This window comes from Plodia interpunctella, chromosome 7, assembly GCF_027563975.2.
Source record: "Plodia interpunctella isolate USDA-ARS_2022_Savannah chromosome 7, ilPloInte3.2, whole genome shotgun sequence".
Taxonomy (NCBI): domain Eukaryota; kingdom Metazoa; phylum Arthropoda; class Insecta; order Lepidoptera; family Pyralidae; genus Plodia; species Plodia interpunctella.
This window is the reverse complement of record NC_071300.1, coordinates 9,978,106-9,990,770: the sequence shown is the minus strand read 5'-3', so window position 1 is coordinate 9,990,770 and position 12,665 is coordinate 9,978,106. Positions and strand designations below refer to the sequence as shown.

The 12,665-nt window shown below is 34.0% G+C and overlaps 2 protein-coding genes across 3 annotated transcripts in view; one reads left to right on the top strand and one right to left on the bottom strand.

Annotated features, from left to right (window-relative positions):
• Positions 1 to 6,706, bottom strand: part of LOC128671296 (angiotensin-converting enzyme-like) — a 45,333-nt gene extending 38,627 nt beyond the window's left edge. Inside the window, exon 1 of one of the 2 annotated variants that reach the window (XM_053747646.2) lies at positions 6,565 to 6,706. In XM_053747646.2, coding sequence (XP_053603621.1) covers positions 6,565 to 6,579 — 15 coding nt within the window. In that variant the 5' untranslated portion in view covers positions 6,580 to 6,706. The remainder of the gene's footprint in view (positions 1 to 6,564) is intronic. The other variant, XM_053747647.2, reaches the window with a different exon arrangement.
• A 3,527-nt stretch (positions 6,707 to 10,233) lies between these two features.
• CenG1A (Centaurin gamma 1A) overlaps positions 10,234 to 12,665 on the top strand; it is a 241,164-nt gene continuing 238,732 nt past the window's right edge. The window contains exon 1 of the mRNA XM_064436050.1: positions 10,234 to 10,701. Coding sequence (XP_064292120.1) covers positions 10,506 to 10,701 — 196 coding nt within the window. The 5' untranslated portion in view covers positions 10,234 to 10,505. The remainder of the gene's footprint in view (positions 10,702 to 12,665) is intronic.

Genomic DNA, 12,665 nt, shown 5'->3' with positions numbered 1-12,665 from the left:
TGTGTGTACAAGAGCTGTTGGATATCTTGAATGAAAATTAAATTCGCCTTTTCCACGTTGCTTCAGTTTCCATGACAATGCGTAGTCATGATAGGCGTCCCAGGACCGGTTCCCAACGAGGGAACTCCTCAACGGTTTTGTGCCACGCGTTGTATGTAAGATCTCTCGGGCGACAATGAAAGCTTGTGTCAAAAATGATATTTTTGTAAGAAAACTTATTTTTCTTTCATTGTGTCTGGAATCTGTTTAGTAATTCGGGCACGGAACAAACAATCCAATATTGAAAGTATGTGAGTCACGTATTAGCTAAGTAAATGATACGTGGTGTTAATAGATGTCCTTAACTAGAGGTCAGGCGCCGATTAAATTAACTGAGGATTTTACAAACAGTTTGTTTAATAATATGATAATTTGTCTAATTTTTGTATTGCAATAAATATTATTGGGCGATGAAGTTGGACGAAAAACAATGGCGGATGGTCTCGACCTAGAATAGGATTTTATATCCTCGCGTAGATGTCATACGAGGCGAAAAATACAAAAGCCTTGACAGCTAATAGGCAACAACATTCCCAAAGTGGTGAGTGAGGTGGCCGGTCTTAAAATCAGAACCTAATCTTCAGAAAACGGAAAACGTGATCCTAATAGTCTTAACAAAACATTAACTCCTACACTTCGCTAAACCTTAACCAATATACATCATTGGTCTGATAGACATCATATTATATGTTACTAGCGACCCGTCCCGGCTTCGCTCGGGGAAAACCGGTATAAAATATACACCTAAATCTTAGAAATCACACTATCTATTAAAAAAACCCGCATCAAAATCCGTTGCGTAGTTTTAAAGATCTAAGCGTATACGAGTACGTAGGGGCAGACAGCGGGAATCGCTTCCCGCTGCTTTGTTTTATACCATGTAGTGATTTTTAATAATTAAAAATATATTAATATAAAGATATTATAATATTATATGAACTTCTTAGAATTGATGCACAGAAACACAGACGAAATACAAGAGTATACAATTGTTTGCCTCCTTTGAGAATAAACGTGATGACCTCGGTGGTGAAGTGGTAAAGTGCTTGCCTCTGAACCGAGAGGTCCCGGGTTCGATCCCCAGTCGGGTCATGATGGAAAATGATCTTTTTCTGATTGACCCGGGTCTTGGATGTTATCTATATATGTATATATTATAAAATATAGTATCGTTGAGTTTGTATCCCATAACACAAGTATAGAACTAACTTTGGGGCTAGCTCAATATCTGTGTGATTTGTCCTAATATATTTATTTAATATATTTATATATATATTTATATTTACCTTTCTGATGGTGAAATAATTTTTGAAATCGGTTTAGTAGTTTCAGAGATTACCCGCCTCAAACATACAAACTGTGATTTGTCCTATTATATTTATTTAAGCCGTAACGAATAAATTGCAGGAAAATTGCACAGACGGTCGTTTCCCGTATTAAAAAAGTTTTTTTATTAAACTATCTAATATGCCGCAGTTCACCCTCGATGGCACGCTGCTTCTGGACATATTTCCATCTTTATAACACCAGTTTAAGCTAGGGTTACCAAAGTGGTCCAAATTTTTTTACATTTATTAATTTACTAGCTGCGCGGGGCTTCGCTCCCAGAATTTCTTGATAAAAAGCACCCTATGTGTTATTCCAGGTCATATTCTACCCGAGTACCAAATTTCATAACAATCGGTCGAGTAGATTTTGCGTGAAAGATTAACAAACATTCACACATCCTCAAAAACTTTCGAATTTATAATATTGGTAGGATTACTAAGATGTACGACGTAACAGTCTACTCTTTTATGGAAATATGTACCTATTATGACTTCTCATTTTATAACTCTCTCTCTCTCTCTCTCTCATTTGAGCGATGTCACGATTATTGCGTCGGAGCCCAGGGTCCGCTTGCATCTCCATATTATCTTTGACGATATCAAGCCGGGCTTCCTTGGATTTACAGACTTTTCATCTGAACTTATTGTTTTGAGCTTTCTCCAACAGACATTCTACTTGGGGCAAAAATATTTTTTTTTTTTGTATCTGTGTATAATATATACGGTTCGAAAGTTATAGCGATACGTTTGTTACGCTATAACTTTCGAACCGTTGGTCCGAATTTGATGAAATTTAAAAGGTATGTAGGATATACCCAATAGAATTTCGTGTTCGTGGGGCATCAAAATCGGTTAAGTCGTTTTTGAAATATTTTCAATTTTGTAAAAAAAAATTGTATTCGCGAGGTCTATGTTCGCGGCGAACAACTAGTCTAGGAGATTTACGTACAGTGAACAGCATAACAAGATATCCAAATTTATTACAAATTCATCGCTTTTGCAGATACATATAGACCCGTATGATTTGATGTGTAGTTGATAGTTAACTATTCTTTGATCCCATTAGAAAAACTATCTACAAGATGTTTCTTTTTTTCAAATTTTTTTTTTTTCATTCATAAATTAATCCTAGTTCTATCAGGATGACAATAAATATATTTGCAGTTTTTTTTTTTCTTTTAGATTGAAATGTAATTGTTGACAACCCTAAGTGAGGTCCCACAATCCACATATTACAGGGTAAAGCAATCTCGAAGATACCGTGCAAAATTTATCTGATTTTTCCTTAAAAGTATTACAACCCGATTCTAAACAGATTCCACATACATAACATACATATGTATCTAGCTTTCTTAAGTTGAAATGAAAAATCAAAACTTTGTGTTTGTTTTGACTCGTAGAACTTGTTGAAACAAAAGAACATACTTTTGAGAAACACAAATTTTCTTTATTAATAAATATTATTAACAATCTGAAAGAGCGAGCCGTACTCCCGAGAACAATCAAAATCCACAGACTAACAAGGTAAATCGACAGTTTGCGCTGTTGAATCACTAGAGTACGCTACTTGTATTAAGATTATAATTATTTACTCTAAAGTACAACAGAAATAAAAATAAACTATTTTGTGGCAAATTATCAATTTTGAAGTGTTTTCGTGAAAAATGTTGACACTTGCTGTATGAGATTACCTGCTACTAAACGCGGTGAGTAGTAATAAAAGCTATGTCAAATGCCTTTAGGCGACTTGAATAAAAATTTGACACCAGTGTTAGCAATTAACACACTCGAAAAAAAGAAAGAAAGTAACTTTTTTGTACTGCAATCCTATTTATTTGCAGACACGTGTAATTTGTGAAATAACATACGAATTGTTTGCTGTTTGCTAACTGTTACGTCTGTTTATTGTCTACATCTGTCAATAACTCTGTTGTGCTACTATTTGCACAAAAGATCATTAAATGTCGACTTGTAAAGATAACGCTAATGTACAGACAGCAATAATGTCTAAATTATGACACCACATACATCTACATATGACAAACACACTTGCAAATTGCCAACAAATAATTTTCATAGATATGAATTCGTTTGACCTCAATCTAGCTTGATGGGAAATAAAGATGAGGTCTAGCGTAGTCACGCAAGCTCAAAAAATACCTATTCACTTGTGCGTGTCTTGAAAATCCCCAATTAACTTCCACATAATGTTTATTCAAGTTAATTTCTCACTGCACTAAAACATTTACAGTGGATAGCGTTAAATACAACTTACGCAATGTTCTAACGCAAATTAATCCCCAGGCAACACGGAGAAGACATTTCTGGCCTTAATATGCAAGGAGACCCGACCCCAAATAAAGTAGAAGGAAGGAAAAGCAATGTTTGTGCTTTCGCGTCGACAGCCGCCATTAGGTAAGTACGTACAAGTAGCTCTGGGCATATGCATACATTTCAGGAGTATATTCACGATCGTAAATATCTTATGAAAGGCAAAGGTTTGCTTTGTTGAAACTTCAAACATGCCTCAACTATTCTCTAGGATTTAGTTTGGATTATATTGGACACATTGTAGGGTTGTCATAATAGAAAATGTACTTTAAAGACGAAACAATAGGGTACCTAATCTGTTAATGCTTTTGTGGAATGTTAATTATGTACGGAGTGGCATTTTGAAAACCAAAGGCAATTTTCACAATATACTCTGTATATGTTGAGTATACCGTTCATTTGATTAAAGTATGGATAAGAGAATTTTAAGATAATTTTCAAATTATCTAGATTAAAAAAAAAGTTTAATTAAAAATTAAAACTAAATCATATATACTAAATAAAATTAAATAAAAAATCGACACGAAGTCGCCATCGTTGTGCGATAATTTTTAATTTTAATATTTAGATTTCTGCCCTCAAATGCTCTGTAACTTCAGCTGGATCGTAACCGAAACGACCGTTCCGCAGTTTTCACAGATTCTTGAATTAAAAACTGATCTCTAACGAAGTTGTTGTCGAACAATCAAAAAATTATATCAAATAACCAGTAAAATACTTGGGTTAATGGTTACTTAGATGGAAATCGTATCTCAGAAACTGATTTTGATATAATTTTTCATATGCCATGATTTAATTTCGAGGGTTCCTGATTTTATTAAGATTTATTTTTATTCTAATGAAATTTAATTATTGGGTATACTATTCATAGGGAAAATACATTCAGTAGGTAGGTAACTAAAATAATTAACTATTGCTTTGATGATTCCTGCATTAGGTAGCTGAAGTAATTATAATCTTGGCTGTAATTAAATTCTTGTCATTTCAATGCAGACAATTTTTAATTTATTGGTAAACCAGCTTATTGCAATGGCGTCGCATGCGTAAATTTCCCACGGGAATAGTTATTTTTCCAGGATGAAAGGTACCTTGTGTCCTGGTGTACCTAATGTCCTTTTCCACACTTCAAAGTTTGAATTGTGGAAAGGGACATTAGTTTGAATTTCATACTAAATGTATGCAAAATTTCAAGAAGATTGGTTGAGTAGATAAAGCGTGAAGAGGTAACAAGAGGTCGGTCTTATTTGCAATAGAAAGGGACGAGTGGAAGAAAAAAGGAGACACAACAACCACAGGCTAGATAAAAAAAATATCACCTTACATTTTCAAGTGCAAAACGCGCACTTTCGCTGTTATAATAGATAGGATTAGAAACAGAACTGGAATAGAAGAATCAAAAATCATAAGAATTTTGTTGATTTTGAAACTACGTAATCAGGGAGCATCAACTAAATACTTTTTCTTGCTATCTGTACGTACATATTAAGATATTAATTAAAACATCTCCATGTATTCTGGTAGCATAATCGGAAAATTTTCATTATTTTTTAGTCAATGCAGCGTATTTATTAAAGTGTCTATCAGACAGAGTTTCTTAAGTGTTAAAATTTTTAATGAATCATATTAATTTTAACTACTTGTATGTATGTATGTCTACATATGTGTTGGCCAAACAAATATATAAATCTATTTGCAGATCAGCAAACACTATAATATGTTAATTAAGTACTTCAAAATTCATATTTATGTCAAGTATAAATTATATTGTAATATGAATATACTTAAATAACTTTAAATGCAGGATACACATATACATATACACATATCCTGCATTTAAAGTATATTAATATTTGTATTGCATTATTTTTAACGCGTAGTATTATAGTTTAATAAACAAAAATATAATCAATTTAGGTCTATTTCAATGCATAAAAATTGGTTAGTTTCATTAATCTTTATTGTAATAAAACAAGATGAAATTAGTTTTATTTCAATACATAAAAATTGGTTAGGCCTTTATTGTTCAAAATTAAAACATACTTATAAACAAATTGCGAACTTAATGCTAAAATCATTCTCTCCCATTAGGACAAACAGATAAATTTGTGCGGCGCAAAAACTAGCACGATATAACGAACTTATTCTTCCTTGACTTTTGACATGGTGACCGTCTGTCAGTGTCACATCAATGGATCCTCGTGTCTCGTGCATTAAAGTTAAAATATATATATAGATAAATAAAGATTTTAGGAGGAAATGGTTAGAATTAGAATTTAGAAATAGACTTACGAAATGGCTTCATTACAACTGTTTTTAAACAGTAAATAAATTTTTGACCCAGAAACGTAACATTATATTGGATTTGATTAATTTTAATTGTTTTTGATTAACATACATAGTACTTTTGACAAAGTATTTTTCAATTAATTATATTTAATATAATTTCGAATTAATAAAATCAGAAAATCTCAATCCCAACTAATATTGTAAATGCGAAAATAAGTTTGTTACATCTTCAAGCGTTATCTACTCAACCAATCTTTCTTAAATTTCGCATATATATAATTGTATGGAGAAGAACATAGGGTATCTTTCGTCCCGGAAAAAACCATTGTTCCCGTGGGATTTGCGAAAAACCTGTATTTTATTATAGGTGGCGTCAAATGCTAATAAAAAGTGCAATATACCATTTAATGTATATGAAATTGTACCCTTAAAACAAATAAATACTTTCGATTCGATTAGGATTTGGCATCGGATAAAACAGCTTGGAAAGAGTTGAAAGTCGCTTAATCCCGCCTTGGGACAGAACAAGTTAATTAAAAAAGATAAAACTGCATCAAACTGAGAAAATCCAAGCGCTTACCTTGACTTTTGACATGGTGACCGTCTCAGTGTCACATCTATGGGTTCCCGTGTCCGTGTCACATCACTACACGCCCGCACCGCGCGGCTGTATCGTATCAACTGCACGACTATTCCCTATCGTGATGTAGCCGGTAATTGTCGTTTGTTGCTGAAACTCGAAATTGATATCGCTTTCGGATTTCGATGATTGAAGGACGTGTGACTAGAGCAGAAAGTGGACTGTTAAATAACATAATAATAACAATATATGGTCAGTTATCATGATTATGGCAGGTGTTCGAACTCTTTGCAATAGCCCATTTTAAGTCCATCCAAATATCATTCCATAGATCAGTACTTCTATCCATTATTCTGCAATAGTTCACACTCCCGCCGAGACCTGCTCATGGGCATACCATTTTATTGGTATACCGGGAGTGGGCTTTGGCGGGAGACCTACACAACATCAAAACTCTCCAAAGGGCCTCTACGTGTTGGATTCATATCCCCACGCAAGCCTCTCAAAAGACCGGACTTAGTGCCGTGAATTCCAAAAGAGGAGAAACAATATATAAATTGGGTGCCCTTCGATTCGATTTAAATGTTTATTTCTAAATAAAGAAATACAAACTAAACTTGTGATGCAGAATTATTGTCTAGACTATTTGTAGTATTGAACCATAATAATTTAGCCTAATAATCCTTAGCTTTGATTTTAAATCGTCTAATAGATTTTAAATATCTAATATAACTTGCAGTGTTAAAGAATGTTGTTCAAATGTCTATTTGGGTGGAATCTTACAACTATATTTTGAAACAGATATCTTCAATCGATTGAGCTGAATTTTTGTACACACGTTTAGTTTGGATCACAGTGCATTATTATGATAAGCCTGACTTGAAACGTAGCACCCAAGAACGGCTCCAGACGTGAGAACTTCTCAACGATCTACTGCACGGACATGATATTTTAGTCACACATTTAATGCAATAAGATCTCTCTGACAACATTAGAAGCTTGTGTCAAAAATTACATTTATGTAAAAAACTTATTTGTTTATATTATATAACTTTACTATTTTAAATAAAGTTTACCATCGTCTTCCCAACAAAGGAATTTGCATTTCCAATAACCTCACCGCTTATTTTTGTTTTCGAAACACTAGGGTTTTTGTTTTTCTTTAAATGGGCCATTGCCATGGGCATGGGCCAATGCTCACTCTATATTACGATAATAAAAATATTAAAAACTCACCTGAGCAAGTACTTAAAATTTATCAATATAATTGGAGTGGTCTCCACACGGCAACTGAATAGCAAACTCCTGGTAATTATACTAACTCCCACGTTACTTGAGATAAGCAAACAAGTTGATCCCAAGAACTCGCCGTAATAGTGCGTAATCATTATGATCTTACTGTATACATCAAAGGTATTGTAGTAACTGCTGTAATTTGATTAATATTTAATCTTTTTCTTGACTTTTTCTCACCTTCTTCATATCGAGTGCGTAACTGGCCAGAAGGCAGTGTCTGGCTTGATTTGTTTCAACTACTACTGGCAAGCAGTGAATGTAATAAGTATGGGGTCAGTATGTCTATGTCACTAACGCGATAGTTAGTCTTTGAAAACAATAATGAGATGAAAAATTCTGGAATCGAGCGGGAATTGAACCCGGGCCAGTGTCTATCCGGGACAGTGCTCTTGACCACTGTTAGCTATCGAGACCATGCCAGTGCGGCGGGCGATAGTTAGTCGTCAAATTCATGTCGGATGCCTTTAGGCGGCTCGAATAAAATCTGAAACGGTAACGTTATGTAAAATAGGTCAAATTTTTTTCGAAAAATATTAATATTAACGAAAATATCAAACAGATGCTTTTTATCCAGCCTGTTCGTGTTATGAGTGATCCAACGCTGGGCAACAGCGAAATAATAAATTGGTTACTCATGGAAAAACGATATACTATAATGTGTAGAGGTACCTATCCAATTGCAATTGTTTTCCATAATCAGTTATTTTCCCAATGATTAAGATTTCCATGAACAACACCTCCAAAATATAAATAAAAGAGTGTTTTGTTCTCGTCCCAAATTCATAATAGCGTCTATTCTCCTTGGAGAGACAATCTCATAAATATATTGTATCAAGTGAACCGTGAATTATGTGGTTAGCTATACAAAGAAATCGTTTGGCCCACTTTTCTATGATTGCTTCTGAAGCATTGACTTCTATGTTTCGTTATTGCTGGACAGAATTTATCATTTGATAAAATATATCCTGGTTTTGTTTTGGACGCTATGTAGGTAAGAAAATGCATAGTAGACTGCAGATGTACCTGATAATCAGACAAAGAAGAGCCACCGCATAGTCAACTTAGACTCAACCGAAGACAAGCGTTATTTTCGTCTGTTGGGGAAAAAAAATCTACTTTTACAGTGTATATTGAAATGCTTCCGATAGGAAATATTAAAAAGCAAGTATTTTTTTACAAATACAAATCAACTTGAGGTAAAAAAAATCTTTTTTTTATATATGTATGTATATATGTATGCATGTTTGTAACGCAATAACTTTCAAACCGTTTTGGTCTGATTTTGATGAAATTTAAAAATTGGAGTTACAAAATCGGTTAAGTCGTTTATGAAATATTCACAATTTTGTAAAAACTCATCAATTGTAGTGTTCGCGAAGTTCGCGGAGAACAACTAGTACCTATTTGGTACATACATATTATTTCCAGTTTCACTGAATGAAAATCTTACGTCTTGAGACATATTACAAAATATTGAAAGACACTCGTACCTTGTAAAAGAGCTTTATTTTAAATAAATAAATCGAAATATTATATACCTAATATGAATTATACAAAGCCGCAACCTTAATGCCCAGTCCAGTACATTTTTTAATAAATTATGTCAATGAATAGTGAATTCGGTAAGTTGTTGACACAAGTGAAACCCTTTCAACCTTGAAGGACATGTTATGTCTGCAATATAAAATTATAATTTAACTAGTTGCACCTCTGGACGTGGCTTTACATAGGCACATGGGGCTTTTGGGACAAAATTACTCTGTGGGCCAGGACTCCGTAAATAGTACTAATATTAGTATGAAAACTAAAACTATGTACCATTCTTAATCCGATCCGATTAGTACTTATTATTTAAATATATTTAAGAACTTCATCATTATCATGCATCATGCCAGTTTGTATGACCGCAATGAAAAACCAGCAATGTATGCCGAATTCGTCACAGTTTGGCAAACTGTTCGACGACAATGTGGAGCCTGAAAGAACTCAGTTTCGCTAGTTCGTTTCGTAATGAAACAACTTGCCAATGAAATATCAAATATAATCTGCGCTGGTATAATTAAAAGGTTCTCATCTTATAAAAAAGCTCTGTCTACCACACAGAAATAAGACGTGAATTATTTTTGTTTTACTAGACTAGACTAGTACTAGACTACTACTAGACTTTACTATTTTTGTTTTTCTGTGTGTGGTTTTAATTTACCACGCTATCTAGAGAAACTTCAATATACTTTTTCCACAAGATACTGCATAACATGCCTTTTGTGTTTATCGTTTTGACTATGCGATCACAGATGGCGCTATACGTAATAGTTAAATTTTGACAGATCCGCATTGGGACGCGCTCGAAAATGCCATTATTCCACAGTTTGGTAATGGCCGCCGCCGGGGTGGTTTATTCGTGTTATCGTCTGTTCTTCGCTTGTTGATTGATTGTTTACATTATTTGTATTGCTTACTTAACCAATAAATTTTAGTGAACAAGTGTATATTACGCTCATGATTGTTAATTAACTAGTTAGTGAACCAATCAGGTGTGTTTTGAAAGTTTAAGCCGCGATGTGCGGTGTATCGTTCACGCGGCGTTGAAATGAGAGTGCATCTTGTGTAGTGTTGTGGTGTGCTAATTGGGGTTTTCTGGCCAAATGCTGGGCTTCAGGTCTACGATGTGTAGCAGACAACACACTCAGGCTTGCCTGAACACCTCCTTGTCTATAAGACAGGAGATTCAGCGTTTTGAGAGCGTTCACCCGTCTATTTACGCTCTGTATGATCTTGTGGAGTTGGTACCTGATCCGTTGCTGGCCCAGCAGATACGGGACCACGTCGTTGCTATAGAAGGTAAATATTTATATTATTGTGCAATAGAATACGTGCCTGTAGTGTTCTCTTTTTGAAAGTAGATAAAGTAAATAGGTATTATGAATTTAGGTATAAATAAATTTACTAATCGATCTGTCTTACAGTTTTTTCGTCTTTTTTTGTATGTACCAGTATTTTCCTTATAGGTACAGCCAAATTATTCAATGAAGTGTTTACTACACCTACGGATTAAGTGCGATTGTTTACATTTGCGAGAGAGAACCCCGTTTCTAAGGAGACGGCTGCTCATTGGGATGAAGTTTACGGGAAATGGAAGTGTTATCTGGAATTATACAATGATGTAGTTGTGTGCATATAAACATAGATAGCTAATATAAGAACAGTCACATTATGCTAGCATTCTTCCCCTTGGGTTGTCATATCAAAAACACATCCCTTACCTAGATACCAAATGTACTTACCTATTAGGTAGGTATTTTCGTCTTCGAATATTTCATATTTTCAGATTGTTGAAAGTTGCTTCACATGTGACAATATGATCATTAAATAGGTAACTTACCTACAAAAGCATTTCAGTAGAACAAACAAAGAAAATGTGTTCGAATAGGTAGTTAGTACTAAATACATTATGAATCTCTATACCTACCTAATGAATTACATAACACGTTTTAGTGTAGTTTTATCCATATATTGTTATCAAGCCCATAAAATATAAATTTATAATTATGTTTAGGTGGCAGCTGATATGATAACGATAATGTAAATCTAGCGACCAACCCTAGTAGGTATACGTAGGTGGGTAATAAAAATCAATAAAAAATGGCTGCCATATTGCCACCTAAAAATCAATATTTTACCTAAACCTTATCCTTCTTCCTACTAATATTTTAAATTGGAAAGTTTGTGAGGATGTATGGATGTATAATACGTTATACCTAGGTACCTATTTGTTATTCTTTCACGCAAAATCTACTGGACGGATTGTTATGAAATTTGTGACACGGGTAGAATATAACCTGGAATAACACGGCTTCGCTTGCGTGAATTTCCCGCGGAAAATTTATTTTTTCAAGAAAAACGCCTACTACCTATGTCCTTACACGTACTTCAAACTACATTTAGGTAGGTAGGTACCTACCTGTGCGAAATTTCAAGAAGATTGATTGAGCAAATGAAGCGTGAAGAGACTACCTTTTCAAACAGACTTACTTACCTTTGCATTAATATTAGTTAGGATAGGATTAAGATAGGTATTATATATTCTTTTATTTTGTTCATGAAAATTTTATTGCACAAATTCAAAAGTCAACTCTGTCCTTACATGTCCAAAACAACATCCTGCATTTTAATTCTTACTAACATAGTTAAGTCTCTCACTAATATAGTATAGACTTGTATATTGTGCATAGTCTGAAATAAATATTTTCATTTCATTTCTGTCAGTTAAAAAACAAAAAATGCTGGCTATAAAAATTACAAACAAATGTGATAATTTTTTGACTGGAATCGATAACGGCAGTACTCTTTGTCAACTTTTAGCCAAATCATCTTCATCTAGGATGCTTGCCAAACATGTCTTGGCATGGTATTGGTGGCAAACAGCATATTATAGATGCTGTTTGCAAAGGTCGTCTATAATTGAGCCAGACTTTATAAAGTTAAACGGATTCAGTTTTAAATGCCCTATAGTGCTGTATGGGGAAACTTACCCATAAAAATACAACGTCTAAGTACTCAATCTTCGTTTCAGTCCCAATCACGATGTATTAACTATGCATGACCTTATATTGCATCCAGGATTGGCCTACGACGAGGGAACTCCTAAACGGTTTACTGAATTAGAAAATGATTTTGATGCAACAAGATCTCTCCTCCTACGACAATGAAAGCTTGTATTTAAATATATATATATATATATATATATATATATATGTAAGTTTTGGTGCGGCCGTCGAAGCGATGGTGGTGTAATGGTTAAGACG